The 16,199-nt window shown below is 50.7% G+C and overlaps 2 protein-coding genes and 1 long non-coding RNA gene across 3 annotated transcripts in view; 1 reads left to right on the top strand and 2 right to left on the bottom strand.

Moving 5' to 3' along the window:
* Nucleotides 1-16,199, bottom strand: part of LOC119433001 (pikachurin) — a 192,347-nt gene that overhangs the window by 172,194 nt on the left and 3,954 nt on the right. The gene's annotated exons all lie outside the window — the stretch shown is intronic.
* Nucleotides 6,069-7,490, bottom strand: LOC119432578 (probable ATP-dependent RNA helicase DDX5). The gene is made up of 2 exons (XM_037699739.1): nt 6,594-7,490; nt 6,069-6,089 (listed from the first exon to the last, which is right to left on the bottom strand). The coding sequence occupies exons 1-2, from the start codon at nt 7,488-7,490 to the stop codon at nt 6,069-6,071; spliced, it is 918 nt and encodes a 305-aa protein (XP_037555667.1).
* The window catches only part of LOC125941641 (uncharacterized), a 43,104-nt gene continuing 38,641 nt past the window's right edge, over nt 11,737-16,199 (top strand). The window contains exon 1 of the long non-coding RNA XR_007464521.1: nt 11,737-11,800. This is a non-coding gene — a long non-coding RNA (uncharacterized LOC125941641). The remainder of the gene's footprint in view (nt 11,801-16,199) is intronic.

Genomic DNA, 16,199 nt, shown 5'->3' with positions numbered 1-16,199 from the left:
AGGAAATCAAGGAACTGCTCGGCGGGCTTGCAACTACCGTCGCGTCACTGAAGGAAGGGCAAGACCAACTTGCGACGACAGGGACCCTCAAGGAAGGTAACGACAGGATAACGCTGCAAATCAACCACACGATGGAGACGATGAACAGCCACGGGACAAGGCTCAACGCGCTAGAAATGGCAAACCACCCGTCTGTGATGTCACAATCCACTATCATGAAGCTACCTCGGGCGTTTTCGCTCGATAGACAAAGCAACAACGTGGCCTCACAAAGGCCACCCAACGCCAACAACAAAGATGGCCCCGCAAACTGAACCGTTTCACGTTTGACAATGGAATTGTAGGGGCTACGTCCGCAAAAAGGCCCCCCTGCAACAATACATTCGAGCCAAGAAAGACAAACCCCAAGTCATTCTCCTACAAGAGACAAATACCACTACACCCTCGCTATCCGGCTGTGACGTGACGGATACGACACCGCAACACAAATGCAGAGGTATCGCCACGTTGGTCAGCAACAAGCTAGCCCACACGAGACATAACATTAATCACGACTGCAGCAACTGCGAATTCAAATTCACGGAAGTCTTCCCTAGAGCCAAGAACGCCAAGAGCATATAGATCCCAAACGTTTACAGGAGCCCCAAGCACAGAGCACAAACATTTAGGCAAATACTCAAGCTCGCCCGCAAACGTGCCGGCGACAACCCCATGATCGTGGCCGGGGAATTCAACACCCCTAACACGGCCTGGGGATACGTCACCAGCAAGGCCAAGGGCAAGGACTTACTAAACGAACCCGAGGAACCTGACCTAACGCTCATTACGAACGCCGCATACCCCGCAAGAACGGGTAACACGGTTACCCGCGACACAACGCCGGATCTCACTTTCGTCCGCAACGTTCCAAACTATCAGTGGAACAACCTCTTCGGGGATCTGGGCAGCGATCATCACATTGTTGAGACAACGATTGACACCCCATCCAGAGAACCCAGAAGAATGACGTACGTCAACTGGGACAAGTTCCGCGAGTTAGGATACGAACACCGAACAGGCAAGGAATCGATGGAACAATGGACATCGCAACTAAAGGCCGGCATTAAGGCGGCCACGAAGGAGATAGAGACAGATCTCCCCGTTCAAAGCATGGACAGCCGACTGGCTCACATGCTCGAAGTCAAACAATTGCTCACCAGGAGATGGAAAGAAGAAAGACACAATCGAAGGCTGAGGAAAAGAATTTCTTCCCTCAACCGGCTGATTGCAGAATATTGCATGCAACTATCTAACCAGCAATGGAACGAAGTGTGCGAAGTCGCGGACGGCCGCATCAACAGCAGGACGACGTGGCACCTGCTCCAGCACCTTTTAGACAGAACCAGAACCAAAGCGGACCAGGATCGCACGCTGAACAGGATCATGCACGAAGAACTCAAGAATACCACGGAAAATGACCACCTTACCGTCTCGCCCACTAGCACCTCCCGCTGGCCAAAAATGCGAGAGGCACGACCACCGAAGCATAGCGCGGCAACGCCAACCCAGAGCTAGATAGGGACTTCTCAACCAAAGAGGTACGCACGACGCTTCAGAACCTAAACAGCAAGTCAGCGCCGGCGCTGGACGGCGTAACTAACAAGGCACTTACAAACCTAGATGACACCTCCATCGAAACCCTCACAGAGGAAATCAACAAAATCTGGAGGGACGCAGCTCTACCCAAAGACTGGAAAACGGCCCTCATCGTGCTCATCTCAAAGCCTGGCAAGGCTCCCAACATCAATAACCTCAGATCATTTTAATTCATAAGAAGGGCAAAATCCCGGGTATAGAAAATCTCAGGCCTATTTCACTGACCTCGTGTCTAGGCAAATTAATGGAGAAAGTAATTCAGAAGCGACTAAGTCGATTCGCGGAAGAAAACAGCATCTGGCCCCACGAGATGGTAGGTTTCAGACCGCACCTTAGCGCTCAAGATACCATGCTAAGACTGCAACATGATATTATAGACAAACGAAAGACCAAAGATACGAGAGCAATACTGGGCATAGACTTAACCAAAGCGTTTGATAATGTCAGCCACTCTGCCATCCTCGACGGCCTGTCAGATGTTAACGTAGGGCAGAGGACTTTCGACTACATAAAATCTTTTCTCAAAGATAGAACAGCGACCCTGCACATGCAGAGCCTCAGCTCAGAAGAGATTAAATTAGGAAACAGGGGCACCCCGCAAGGAGCCATCCTATCCTCCTTCCTATTTAATTTAGTTATGAAAGACCTCCCGCGAAAGTTAGGAAAGATCGAAGGACTAAAGACGAGTGTCTACGCAGACGACGTCAACGTTTGGCTCAATGAGGGCAGCGATGCGTCTATCGAAGAAAGGCTCCAGCGGGCAGCCGACATCATAGACTTCCATGCCAAAAGTAAAGGACTGAGCTGCTCCCCGACGAAGTCAGAACTACTACTAATCAGGCCCAGGACGAGGACAGACAACGCATCTCCTCCCAGAATCTCGATAGACCTAGACGGGAAAGTAATTCCGCAAGTAGATGAGATCCGAATTCTGGGCATGCTCATAAGCAAAACAGGAAACAACCACACGACTATAGCTAAACTAGACGTGCACGCAAACCAAGTGGTAAGCATCGTTAGAAGAATCTCGGCCAGAAGCAGAGGGCTAAAGGAGAAGAACAAGTTAAGGCTGGTCCAGGCCTTCATCTTGAGTCGGATCTGCTACTCAACCCCATTTCTTAACATCAAAAAAGCAGAAAGAAACAAGTTAGACGTAATAATAAGGAAATGCACGAAACGTGCACTGGGACTACCAATCTCGACCTCAACTGAGGCACTAGAGGGAATGGGGGTGCATAACACATGGCAGGAGTTACCGGAAGCGACGAGAACGGCACAACTCGAACGCCTGAGTCTAAGCGAGACAGGACAGCAGATACTAAACTGGGTAGGACTACAAGCGAACAGAGGAACTAAATATCAGACGTTCCACATTGAGTCCAAAATTAGGAAAGCTCTCACGGTCGCACCGATACCTAAGAACATGCACCCACAACACGATCAGGAAAGACGCCAGCACAGAGCCAAACACTTGACAACAAAGCTAAGCAGAATGCCACCCGAGATGGTTGCCTTCACAGACGCCGCCCTTGGCGGAGACGGAAGCTCCGTCTCAGTGGTAGTCGACGGGTCCGGAGTAGAACAGGGCGCGATATATACAAGCGGAGTAGACGCCACGGCAGCGGAGGAAGCAGCGATCGCTCTGGTTTGCGTTAGCACGGACGCGAGGGTGATCGTTAGCGACAGTAAATCGGCAGTAAGAAATTTCTGCAGAGGCAAAATATCAGACTACGCGTACAGCATAATATCGAAAGGTCACATAGATAGAGGGATCACCATAACCTGGGCCCCCGCTCACTGCAACATAACAGGAAACGAAGCCGCCAACGCCCTCGCCCGAGCGCTCATTATCCGGGGCGGACGGCGGCCTCAACCTAACTTTAAGGTCGAGGTGCTCGTGACCTACCACGAGATCACAGAGCACTATAGATTAGGACGCCGGAAATATCCACTCCCGGATAAGTCCCTCACGTCCGCAGAGGCGGTCACCTGGCGCCGCCTGCAAGCCAAGAACCACATGTCTCCCAGATGGAGATACCTCACGCAAACGGGAAATCCGGAGGACCAATTCTGCAGATTCTGTGATAAGATAGGAACTTTAAGGCATATCCTATGGGAGTGCAGCTACTCCCCGGGATATAATTTATTCATGGATGAACAAGCATGGGAGACCGCGCTTCATAGCGAAGACCCGGCGGCACAGGCCAACATTGTCCGTCTGGCAGCTGAAGCGGCAAGCCGCTTTGTCTACTAACCCCTGCCCCTTGGGGTGACATCGGGCTCCCTGGACGCCTACGAGCGGTACCGGAGCTCCGGTGTCACCCCTTACGAACAATAAAAGTTTACTCACTCATTCACTCACTCAGACCGATCTCGCTTACGTCTTGCGTCCGCGAGGTAGCCGAGCACGCGATCCTAAACAGGCTCGCGAAACATCTCGAAGAAAAAGATATTGTGACGGGGTGTCAAATACATCGAAGCGGGACAAGATTTATAAACAGGGACCGTTGGCAGAGATTGCCAAGATGGCTGAACACGCGCAGCGTCCCCCGGCGATCGTCGTCTTCTTCCTTGATGCAACGAGGCGGCCCGTAACATCTAACCGCCCCGGCGGGTGGAGCGCCATCTCGGCGCCGACTAATTACCCGAGGAGGCGACGGAAAAGTACGGCTTCAGTCGGGATACGTGCACGACGTCACGAGATGGCAGGGTAGATGAAGAACTGTTCAGTGGGGTGATCTCATAGTTCACGTCACAAGTTGCCGTAAAACCTTGTAAGGTCCGGTGTAACGCGATAAAAGTTTTTCGGAGAGACCGACGCGACGAGAAGGAGTCCAGAGAAGCACAAGAGATCCCGGAGAAAAGCAGAGGTGCCGGTGGCTGCGGTTATAACGGTCCTGTTGGCATAATTGTGAGTCGGAGAGTCGTTCATGAGCGATCTGACGTGCCAGATGGGCTCGCGCGGCAGCATCGCGGGCATACTCCGTGGTATGTTGTACAACAGAAGGTAGTAGCGTGTCAAAAGGCAATGCAGGGTGGTGTCCATACAGCAGGTAAAATGGCGAAAAACCGGCCGTGTCGTGACGGGAGGAGTTGTACGCGAACGTGACGTATGGCAAAGCGCTGTCCCAGTCCCGATGATCGTCAGACACGTACATCGACAGCATATCGGTTAAGGTGCGGTTTAGCCTTTCGGTGAGCCCGTTGGTCTGCGGGTGGTACGCAGTAGTGAGCTTGTGCTCCACAGAACAGGAACGAAGGAGGTCATCGACAACTTTCGACAAGAAGTAGCGGCTTCGGTCGGTGAGCAGTTGGCGAGGGGCACCATGACGAAGGATGACGTCATGAAGGAGGAAATCGGCGACGTCAGTGGCGCAACTAGTCGGCAAAGCTCGCGTGATGGCAAAACGCGTAGCGTAGTCGGTCGCAACTGCAATCCACTTGTTCCCTGAAGCAGACGTAGGAAATGGACCAAGGAGGTCAAGACCGATGCGGTAGAATGGCTCCTGGGGTATGTCAATAGGATGCAGAAGGCCTGCAGGGAACCCCGAGGGCCGTTTACGTCGCTGACAAAGGTCACACGCAGCAACGTAGCGTCGAACAGATCGGTACAGACCAGGCCAGAAAAACCGGCGCCGCACGCGATCGTATGTGCGGGATACGCCAAGATGGCCAGCGGAACGGAACACTCCTCCAGACGTCTTACGAAACCGTGCAAATATTTCGATTGGTCGTTGAGCTTTTTGTCGTAGAGCCAGTTTTGCTACTGCTAGGAGGCCTTGCATTTCTGCCTTTCTAACGGTCATGTTTTACTTGTAGAGATGATGTGGGACGTAATTAGTTGACTCACGATATATGGTGAACCAACGTTTGACTTCTGAAAATGTCATGTGCGCGAAAAGTGTATCGGATCCTTCAGGTGGGTAAAAGGCAACGATTCCGGCGTTATGTCATCGTCTTTGAGTACGTGCCGGTCCCACATTGATTACTCTGCAATGTGCATGCACAAATAGCCGACGGATTTGACACACGAGATTCGATGGCCGAGGGTTATGCTCGGCGCTAACATTGTTCTTTGTCCGCATGGACATAGCAGTTAAATTAGAAAGAGAAGAGTTAAATTCTTAACTCACACTTTTGTCTGCGGTAAATTTTTAGTCATCACGAAAACGCGGCGATGTTGAGCAGCAGTATTTTTAAAGCGCCGTGCGTGGTTTGCACTGTTTATGACAGATCCCGCGCATTACCTCGTACACTGCCTGTTGTGAGAGAGATACTTGTCGACAGGGAAGAGGAAAGCCTGCTGATCGCACCATATAACTGTCTAGCACGTGGCTTGTACCTGAACATCGGCCAGCAATGTGGGGAAGGAGAGATGACAAAGATAGGAAGAAAGATTGCTCGGAGCTCTTATCTCTGCTGGCACACGCTGCTCAGAGAACGCCAAGCTCGCTCTGTAAAAACACAGAAAGCGAGAAATCTTCGAGTCAGATTCGGCTCTTCTTTCTGCAATCATACACGCCAGGCGAGACGCTGGAAATCGAACGCGCATTTACATTGGCGCTCAGTTTACGTGTTTCGTATGTTGCTTAATACGTAAAAAAGGATTAAGACATGGTTAGCAAGACTTCACGAGTGGCATAAAAACTGTGAAACTAAGAAAGAAAATTTCAAAGAAATAATTTCAGTCTAATAAAGGAGCTTAGGGGAGAGTGGTACAATAAGCATGAAACGTTATTGTTCGAAACGAAAGCACGTTTTATTCATGAACAAAGATTTGTATTTATTATTCGCAAGATGTAACACGCGACTGCCTCTTATAAAGTTCCCCGACATTGAAGGTGGTTGGCGCCATAACTACCCGTTTGTACGTACGAAAGGGGGTGTGGACAGGGCCTGCCTTCTCAAAGCCGACATCGCTTCCTCCTACGACCTGCTCCTACTCTGCTATCACGCACCTTAGCAAACTCTTTGAGTTCGTCCGGAATTTGCTGCTTAGCCTCGCGAAGAATAAAGACAAGGTCCGCGGCGTGGCGCCTATCGTGGTGCGCGAAGAACGTGTACGCCACACCGGGCTCATGAGGGTGCGAGACGTGATTCAGGCGCCTCATGTAGCCCTCGGCACGCGTGGGGTAGTCGTAGTTGATGACGAAGCGTACGCCACCGGTGGCGTCCAGTTCTTGCGCGCCCAAGTCGGTCGACACCAGGATGGGAGCGCCTGCTGGCGCGAAACGAGGCAATAGCCCAGTTCCGTTCTTTTTCCGTCTTTTGCTGTGGATGCCAATAGCAGGAAAATCCCGAAACACCAACATGCCCACAAGGCGGTCCACTGCCTGCTTCGATTCAACGAAAACTATGACTTTATGGTGTCGCTTGTTGAGAATGTCCTGCAGAATCGCTATGAGCCGCTCGCTTTTCTCTGCCTCATCACCGACAAAAACGACCTGCTCGACGGTCAGGGCACGAGGCGCTGGCTTTACCCCGATGCTGACCTGAACGTAGTCATCCAGTAGGTCCTCGCAGAGCGGATGTACGTTATGGGTTAGCGAGGTCAGCCATATTTGCGTCTGGTGGTCAGGACGGATCCACTCTGCAATGGCCTGAATTTCGACCTCGAGGCCCATATCCACAATGCGGTCTGCTCCGTCTAACACCACGTAGGTGCATCTGAAGAGGCGCAGCCTGCCTTCTTTCAGGAAGGCGAGGAGACGGCTGGGAGTCGCGATGCAGATCTGAGGACATTTCTCGAGGTCCTCCAGCTGCGGTTCTTTAGGTTCGCGACAAGAGAGGCACGCCACTCCAACCGTCGTGCACTCCTGGAGGTCGCGGGCTACCTGGTGAACTTCCCTAGCCATATCACGGGTCGCAACCAGAACCAGTGCGATGGGTCCATCGCCGGATTGCAAGGGAGGCTGGTTCAAGATGTGTAGTATGGCGGGGACCGAGGTAGGCTACTGCCTTTACTTCCGAGGCAGCTTGGACTACAGCCAGGAGGTCTCTGCCACTGAGTGCGACAGGCCAACACTGAGCTTCTATGACAGTGAGCGAGGCATAATTCCTCGCACTGTACCATTCAGCTAGGCAGTCCGGTAAGTGTACCTCTTCGTGGCTTTGTATTGGCTTGGGTACGGCGTGACCGCTGACGGCGATCTCGTTGGCAAACCTATAGGCGTTTACTTCTGCCTCTGATCGCTGCGCTGTTGTTACCTGCTGCCGGTAAATGTCCTTTTCGACCGGCAGCACCCCAATGCGATCCCACCTCGGAGGCATTTCGCCAACTCCCACTTGGCTCTTGTTGACGTGATCAGTGGGGCTTTTCTTCTCGAGAATTGCTTGAATCAGCTCGTTATCTCCGATGCCTTGATGGTAGACTGGAGAAATTGCGTTTAAAGGCGGACCGAACTGTAGGGGTGGCCCGGCGACGAGCTCCATCGCAACGTCCAGTGCATTATTGACCATGAGGAAAGCGTCCATCGTGGGCGACTGGAACCTCTCGCACTGTAAATTTTTAACGGCGGCTCCGGATGCCCCTGCTGTGGCGCTTGTTTCCCCACTTGTTGTTGCCCATCGAACATGTGGCTCAAATCCACTATGGGGTATAGGGCATGAATTTGGTGGATTATTCCAAGCTGTAATCAAAAATCAATTTTCAGAACTGCTACAATGTAAGCGCTATTGAAAGGTTAAATCACATGTTACAATGAAGGCGATAGTAGCAGAAAGAATTAATACTTTTTATCACACAAAGAAAGAAAGAACACAAATTTAACAGAGCTTTTCGTTTGTCCATTCCATAAGAAATTCGTGGGTAGCGGAGCAAACATTCCCGTGTCTGAATACCTGAGTAGAGGCCCCCCAACGAAAGAATAAGAGGTCACGTCTTCGAGGATATAGTCCCAATATTTCTTTTGCAGCACTAACGCGGTGACAAGGTAACAGGAAGCGTGGTGAATTCTTTCTTTCTCATTATTCATAAAGGGCAGAGAGGGCAGAGCCCCATACCTGACCTGCGTGAGTGGAAGTTCAGCGAGGTAATGCCGTGACGTAATTGCGTGAGGGTATCATGCTTGGCACTCCTCTCCGAACACAGCTGGTTCTCGCGCGATCGTACTGCTTTGAGCGACGTTCTCGCTTCAACGCTGGTCCGACACCCGAGAGCTGGAAAAGTGGCAGGCACCGCAATCAAGATGATTGAGAGTGCTTGTTTGTCTCCGTGTGAGTGCGAGCGTGACTGATAGTGCTCGTGTGGGTGATAGGGCTTCTTTGTGACTCGTCTTCCGTTCGTTTGTTCTGAAGTTTCAGAATCGAAGTTTTATTAGTTCAGAAATAAAGAATTTTAACACCTGATATACAGGAGGAGGTCCCGTAGTCAATGACTGCATTGGAACCTCCTACAAATCTAGAAAATAAATTGGAAACACTAGAAAATATCGGTGAAGGCTGCGTCCCAAGGAGCAACGATACCACTGGTCAGCTCCGCGTAAGGCGGTGGCTAGCACAAGGAGGTTTTAACAAAACTTGCCTCTTGGGCTAGGCCATATTCCCGACGCCGTGCATTCACAAGGTTGAGCGACCCACCTGGAGTGCAATGAGCGGGGGTTAACAATACATCCCTGGTCCTGCTCCTGGCAAGCAACGCGCTGAAGTAACACTTGCGAAATCGGGGGGACCTGGGGAACAGAGTCGTTATTTCAGCGAGGAGCACGACGCTCTCGCTCTTCCTAAACTCGTCATATTTACTACTTTACGTAAAGCTGACTTTACGTGCAGTTCCCAGCGGCAGCAAGTTATATTTTCTTTTTCGTCCCCTTTCGTTTCCGACCAGTCATGCCAATTTTGGGCTGTCCAGAGAGCCCACGTTGCGGCGCTGGAGCTTGGTCTCCCCGTCCCGACGTGGGTGCGGCCCGCGGCTTCGTCGCCTCCCTGAGAGGGGGCAACGGAGCTTCTCAGGACCTTCATGAAAGTTCTTTGTCTGTCTGTCTGTTTCTTTTCCGTCAAACTTATCTGTACGGTTCAATTAAAGAAGTTCAAAGGGCACTTAGTTATTCCTACGTGGATGAATGCGGAAGCATTGAGACCACCGTGCGATGCCTCGAGTCGTTCAGTAACTACATTACCGAAACATTTTGACGCGTATATATCGTCAAAATCGTCAATCTTTGTGAGCAGCGACGAGAACGTGGTATCACTTTGACGAACGAATTCGGTCACACAGTAGAACAAAAACTGGTGCCATGGCGTAGTCACGCCAACGCCGGCCTTAATTAACTTCGCCTTTATCAACACCAAAGGTAGTTGGTTCAACTCCCACCAAAGGTCGACGTTTCAACTCCCAAGAAAGGTCGTGGGTGGGCTCCAGTGCCTTAATTAACGGTACCTTAATTAGCTGCGCCTTAACTTCGCCTCAGTTAACACCAAATGTCGTGCGTTCAACTCCTACCAATGGTCGTGGGTTCGTAGCCTTTCGGGACCATGGCGTGGTGACGCCAACGCCGGATTTCCCACTTCATGGAGCATATAATGCTTTCGCATTAAAACTACAGATAATTCTTCCCTACGCTTTCTTTGTCCTTATTTTCCGTTGGCGTCACATGATTGCGGCTAGCAAAACATCGGACCCCTTCGGTTACCCTTCTTCTCGTTCAAATAGAATTATTGCAAATTGCGGCGCACATTCTTATTTATTTCTCGCGGTTCCGTTTATAACATAATATTTCGGTCGAAAACAGCCCATTCCGTTAAGCCACCAATCCATTCGAAGCCCCAATGGCGAAGTTTAGGCACATCCGTGCTACACTGTATGCACAAAATTCCCATTCTAGCGAGTGGGCATAGTTCAGCTGCCTGACACCGCCAGAGATGCCGTCTACTAATTTCCGCAGAAAGACTCTACGCTCTGCGAAAACCCCAGCGCAAGCAGAAGCCAACCATGCAAGCCGGCTGGCGCAAGCGAAAGAACCGAAAGAGAGAGAGAGCGCCATCTCTCGGGAGACCCATTCATCTGGCGCCTGCCGTGTGGCGATACCGCTCCCCAGGGGCCGTCTCGGATAGCGGCCGCTTTGTCGTCGACGCTCTAAACAACGGCTGCCGAACTCTCTCAACTGTGACCCGCCAGTCGATTTTATGTTTCTTTTTTCCTTTCCCCGTTTTCAACTTTTGCGGAACGTAAAAAAAAAAAAAAAAGAAAAAGGGTTGACACCGATTGCCACGAGAAGGCGCGTGTGAAACGGTGGTGTTGATGAGAAGCGCTTCCCGTGGGCAGCGCGCGTGCGAAGGGACACACCTGTAGCGCTGCACTGCCGATCCGGGCAGCATTACATGTGTAGCGTGCGTTGGAAAATGTGACCCGACTATTACTAACTGAAGCAACAAGCGTGGTGTGAGCGCGCACAAACAAACATGAAGAGATCACACTGAATGACTGCAGACAACGACTGTCAAAACGCTGGCAGGAAGCATACGCCGGTGCGGGCGAAGGTACGTGCGGTCTATCGCTTCAACAGGAACTGAGCCGCGAATGCACGGCTCATAAAGGTCAGAGCCGTGTGGAGATAAGAGACGGTGCGGCGAGCGACGAGCGCGGTTGTTGGCAGAAGAAAAGTGCGCCCCCCCCCCCCCCCCCCCCGCTTCCTCCGGCGCTGGCTTCCCGCTTCCTTGCTTGCGCGCGGGAGAGATAAGAGACCGTGCGGCCGAGCGACGAGCGCGGTTAAAAAAAAAGGGTTGACTGAGCCGATTTGGCAAGGGCGAGTTTCAGGAGGTGGAAACCCGCGAGTGTCTCTTGCCTTCTTTCTGCCACCCCTATGTCGTCATACTGAAAGCGTCAGCGCAATATCATCCGCGCTTGTGCTGAGCACGGAGTATTGTCCGTTGTCTCATGGGTGAGGGAGAGGAGGACAAAGGAAAGGATGAGAAGGAGGTTGGCAGCGGGGGGGGGGGGGGGGGGGGGGGTTAGGATTCTCTTAACGTCGCGGATGTTTGCATGCGAACTCGCCCGATGCTGACTCGCCGATCGTGCTCAGTCGCAAAGCAACCGGTCCCCAAGGACGCTTTGGGACTGGGTATTTATTATCGGCGCAGGCTCGCGGCTTCGCGGAGTGTCTCCTAAGCATGAGCGACTGTGCGCTGACCCTCCCGGCCGCTCGTCCCCGGACGCGTTTCGCAAGCGGTAAGAGTTTCGACGAAATGTGACTAAATTGTGATTTTTGTCCATCCACGTTGTAGATGTTGGCAGCGTACTGCATACAGGAATGCGCTGCCACTTGCATTGCTCCCCAAAGTGTACCTTGCGGTCTATTCATGTGTCCAAAGGAATTACCGTGAGTGCTTTCTTAGTAAATGGGCCGGTTGAATGGGCAAACGAAAGCGTTATTACCCTCCGTGGTGGCTTAGTGGCTATGGCTTTTCGCTGCTAAGCACCAGGTGGCGCGATCAAATCGCGGCCACGCCGGTCGTATTTCGATGGGGGGGGAGGGGGGGGGACGTAAAAGAAACACCCCTGTACCGCGAATGGGTGGACGCTAGAGCTCCCAGGTGGTCAATAGTATTCCGGAGTCCCCCACTACGCCGTGCCTCATAATCAGATCACGGTTCAGGCCCATATAACCGGAGCTAGAGCTTGATATTTTATTGCGATAGCAATTATATGGACACTCAAAAGCAGATTTATGCCGTCGGCGTCGCCGTCGCCGTCGCCGTGAGGTTCCGTAGGACGTCAATGGAGATGAAATCGTCGCCGCGCGCCGAACGCTGTATGTGCGAGTGAAAGGGCGCGAGGGGCGCGCGCTTTCACGGGGAGTGAACGCACGGCGGAGAACAAACGCGCATTCTGCGCCGTGCTCGCTTAAGGGCTGCAGAAGTAAGCGTCTCTTTCCTCCTTTACAATCACCATATATGTAGAGCAAACGCGCCTTCTTCCGACGCGCGAGAGGCCGTGGGGGAGGGGGAGGGAAGGGAGGCGACGTTTAGCTGCGGCACCAAGTGCCTATTTATATCAGAGGCTCCGGCAACAGTCACCAACGCCGCACGCATTTTGAGCGAACGCGGGCAAAACGCCGACGGCGTCGACAATAGTTCTGCGTGTTGCCGGTGCTGCTGCATGTCCAAGTTTATACAGCTGATAAAGCTAATATCATTACTCCGTATAGCTCTCTACAAATTTGCTATCGCAATTGATGCTCCGCCTTTCAGGTGAAACTGCGACAACTTTTTTTTAACGTTATGGAAAACTTTTCCATTTCTGACCTTGAATGAGTTAACCCTCGTTCTGAAGCAATAGAATGGAAGATGGAAGCCAAATGTTGATGGATTTGGACATAGCAAAATGTTATCATGTGCAATTTACGAGCAAAAAGAAAAAGGTGTGCAGTTCATACTTTCTAAATAGTGTTGTAGAGCAATGCGTTGACGAAGTCAAATACCTGCGCGTCACTGCTACTGCGACATTGGACTGGACAGCTAACATTAACATAACAAGCGCTAAAGCATGTCGCCATCTATAGCGTTTTCAGAAGAACTTCAAGTATGCGCCCAAATTTTTGAAGGACAGTTTGTATCTTACTTATATTAGGCCGGTGCTGAAATACGCATGCGCAGCCTGGGACGCCTTCACAAATGTTCTTGACGATAAGTTAGAGCGTATTCAGAAAAGGGCTGCAAGATTCGGCACGGGCATCTACGACCACAAAATCTGTCGCAGTTTCACCCGAAAGGCGAAACATTATTTTCGATGGCAAATTAGTCGAGAGCTATACGGAGTAAGGATAGTAGTTTTATTCGCTGTATAAACTTGGACATGCAGCAGCACCAGCAACGCGCAGAACAGTTGTCGACGCCGTCGGCGTTCTGCCCCCGCTCGCACCGAACGCGCGCGACGTTGGTGACTGTTGCCGGCGCCTCTGGGGGCGGCTCGGAGCTTTTGGACGAGATCTGAACGGGACACTCGTCGAACAGCGTCGGAAGTCGTTACTACCTTCTCGCCTCACAACGTTTTTATATAATTACACATTTGGGGCCGCAGCTAAACGTCGCCTCCCCTCCCCTCCCTCCCTCCCTTCCGTCCCCATGGCCTTTCGCGCGACGGAAGAAGTCACGTTTGCTGTCTGTCTCTCTCTCTCTCTCTCTCTCTCTCTCTATATATATATATATATATATATATATATATATATATATATATATATATATATATATATATATATATATATATATATATGGTGATTGTAAAAGAGGAAAGAGACGCTTAATTCTGCAGCCCTTCAGGGAGCACGGCGCCGAATGTGCGTTTGCTCTCCGACGTGCGTTCGCTCCCCGTGAAAGCGCGCGCCCCTAGTGCCCTTTCACTCGCACATACAGCATGCGGCGCGCGGCGACGGTTTTATCGCCGTTGACGTCATAGGGAACCTCACGGCCACGGCGACGCTGACGGCAGAAATCCGCTTTGGAGTGTCCATATAATTGCTATCGCAATAAAATTAGAGATTCGCAAACCAGGGAATATCTGGAGTGGAAGTTGCTGTCCACACGTGGGAAAATAATCAGGTTAAATCTTTTACACAACATCAACAGCGGTAACACAGGAATCGACATGAACACATATTTAAAACAACCTCATTATCAGTCTAAGAGACGCGACAATTCCAAGAAAATTAGGCCCTACCAAAGTCGCATAAATGTATTTCGGTTTTCATTCTTTCCGCGCACAACTGCAGAATGCAATTTGCTCCAGGATGAGACAGTGTCTGCACGCAATTTCTTATCTGCCATAGAGAACTTTACATGAATCTGTTTTATTTATTAGTTCCAGTGTAATATTTTACGTATTGTGTAAAAAATTTATAATGGGATTTTCTTGGTATTGGATGTGTCTTCCTCTTTAATCACGATTATTGTATTTTAGTAGTATAACTGATTTGATGCTGTTTTTCGCGACGTTCTATTTTTGACCTTTATGTCTGTAATTATTCGTATATACAAGCCTACTAGTTATGGTGTGGTCCTAGCTAAAGTTAGCGAAGATATTAAGAAGTTAGCGTAGCTTGCACTAGTGGCGCAAGGCTAAAGAAACAGCGGAGCTGATCGGCACCAACTGGTCCTGGCTTTACGAGTTATTCTTTTTTGGAATTTATTGATTATTGATTGATTATCGATTACCTATTGTTTGGTTATCGCAAGGTATGGCCCACGTACTTAGGCTATAGGCTAAATACTACCAAGTGATCCCCAGCATTTTAGGGAATTGATCATAAATCGATTATCAATGAGCTATTGATTGGATATCGCAAGTTGAAGCGAGGCGCAGCTGTGGCCAGTGACGTTATCGATAGGCGAGTTTTTGCGAACGCTACGCTGGGAAACGAAAAGCTTAAACAGCTCCGCTGTTAAAAAGAAAGAGGGAGATAAATACGGTGCAAGATACCCTTATCGGCCGTATGATGTTCAGTATTCAGAGATCTGGCAACCAACCGACCACCATAGGTCTTATAATAGAGTGTTTCAGCTGAGCGCTTGCTGTCCGCTCCGCTCAGACCGGCATATGGTAGCAAATGCCACACAACCGTTTAGCGGGAACGCCATTGCGCGTGCGCACAACGCTCATACCGGCAGCGGGACCAAGATCGCATCCCTCGCTCCGCTACAAAGCCGACTGAGCGGAGCGTGACAGCGTGTCTACTTGGCCTCTTGGTCGTTTTGCAGCCGAGTTGATAGCGCGTCGCTCGCGTCTCGGCAAGACGCGCTTATCAAATCTGAAATCTACGCAGTTCCCTGCAGTATCTCAGAGCGTGAAATCTGAGCGGAGCGGAGCTTAAGCGGCGCTCTGCTAAAACTGTCTAATCGTAATGCGCACATTGCTCATTTCTTGTTTTCTTTCTTTAAACGGGGCCGCAATTTTGTAGCGATGCCTTTAAAGTAATAATGACTTTTCGCGCTTATCGCGCTTTGTCAGTGGTCAGAGCGACGGTGCACTCACGATATCAACGTTGATAACGCGAGCGCACCGTCGCTCTGACCACTGACAAAGCGCGATAAGCGCGAAAAGGATTATGACATTAAAGGCATCGCTACAAAATAGCGGCCCAGCTTGGGTTAATTGCGCTACCTGGGACACCCTATATATGAGTGCCGTTTCGTGCGTGAGCTATTCGACGATACAGAAGCAGCAGCGTCCCCCAACAGCATACACGTGCACGGTCAGGAACGTCCAGGATGCTTCGCTTCCTTACACACCTGCGTACCACTGTAGTTTGTTTAACGTACACACCCGTCGTGTAGTGAGTATTTCAACGTCTATACGCAAGATTTTTTTTCTTCAACCTAATTAACTTTACACCAGCTTTTTGCCTGCTAAATAACCGGGTTTAATTTAACTCGCAGGCTGTGAGAGGGGTAGTATTGCGATGCCTCGAGATTTTTTTTTTAACACGATAGGTTGTCTAATGTGCACTCAAACCACGTTGCACGAGCGCTTATACACGGCTGCGCGTCAGCCGTGAATTGAACCTGCAACCTCGCACTCGGCAGCCTAATGACTTTTCTTCCACCCTAAAGAAATTGGTCGCGCTGGCCGCATT

The sequence above is a fragment of the Dermacentor silvarum genome, chromosome 11, assembly GCF_013339745.2.
Source record: "Dermacentor silvarum isolate Dsil-2018 chromosome 11, BIME_Dsil_1.4, whole genome shotgun sequence".
NCBI lineage: Eukaryota > Metazoa > Arthropoda > Arachnida > Ixodida > Ixodidae > Dermacentor > Dermacentor silvarum.
Note: the sequence above shows the minus strand (reverse complement) of the source record. Positions and strands in the feature narration are given on the sequence as shown.

Coding starts and splice junctions, on each gene's coding strand:
- LOC119432578 (XM_037699739.1), bottom strand. CDS start 7,490: ATGGCTAGGGAAGTTCACCAGGTAGCCCGCGACCTCCAGGAGTGCACG. Junction 6,090..6,593: donor AACTCAAAGAGTTTGCTAAG/GTGCGTGATAGC, acceptor GTGTTTTTACAG/AGCGAGCTTGGCGTTCTCTG.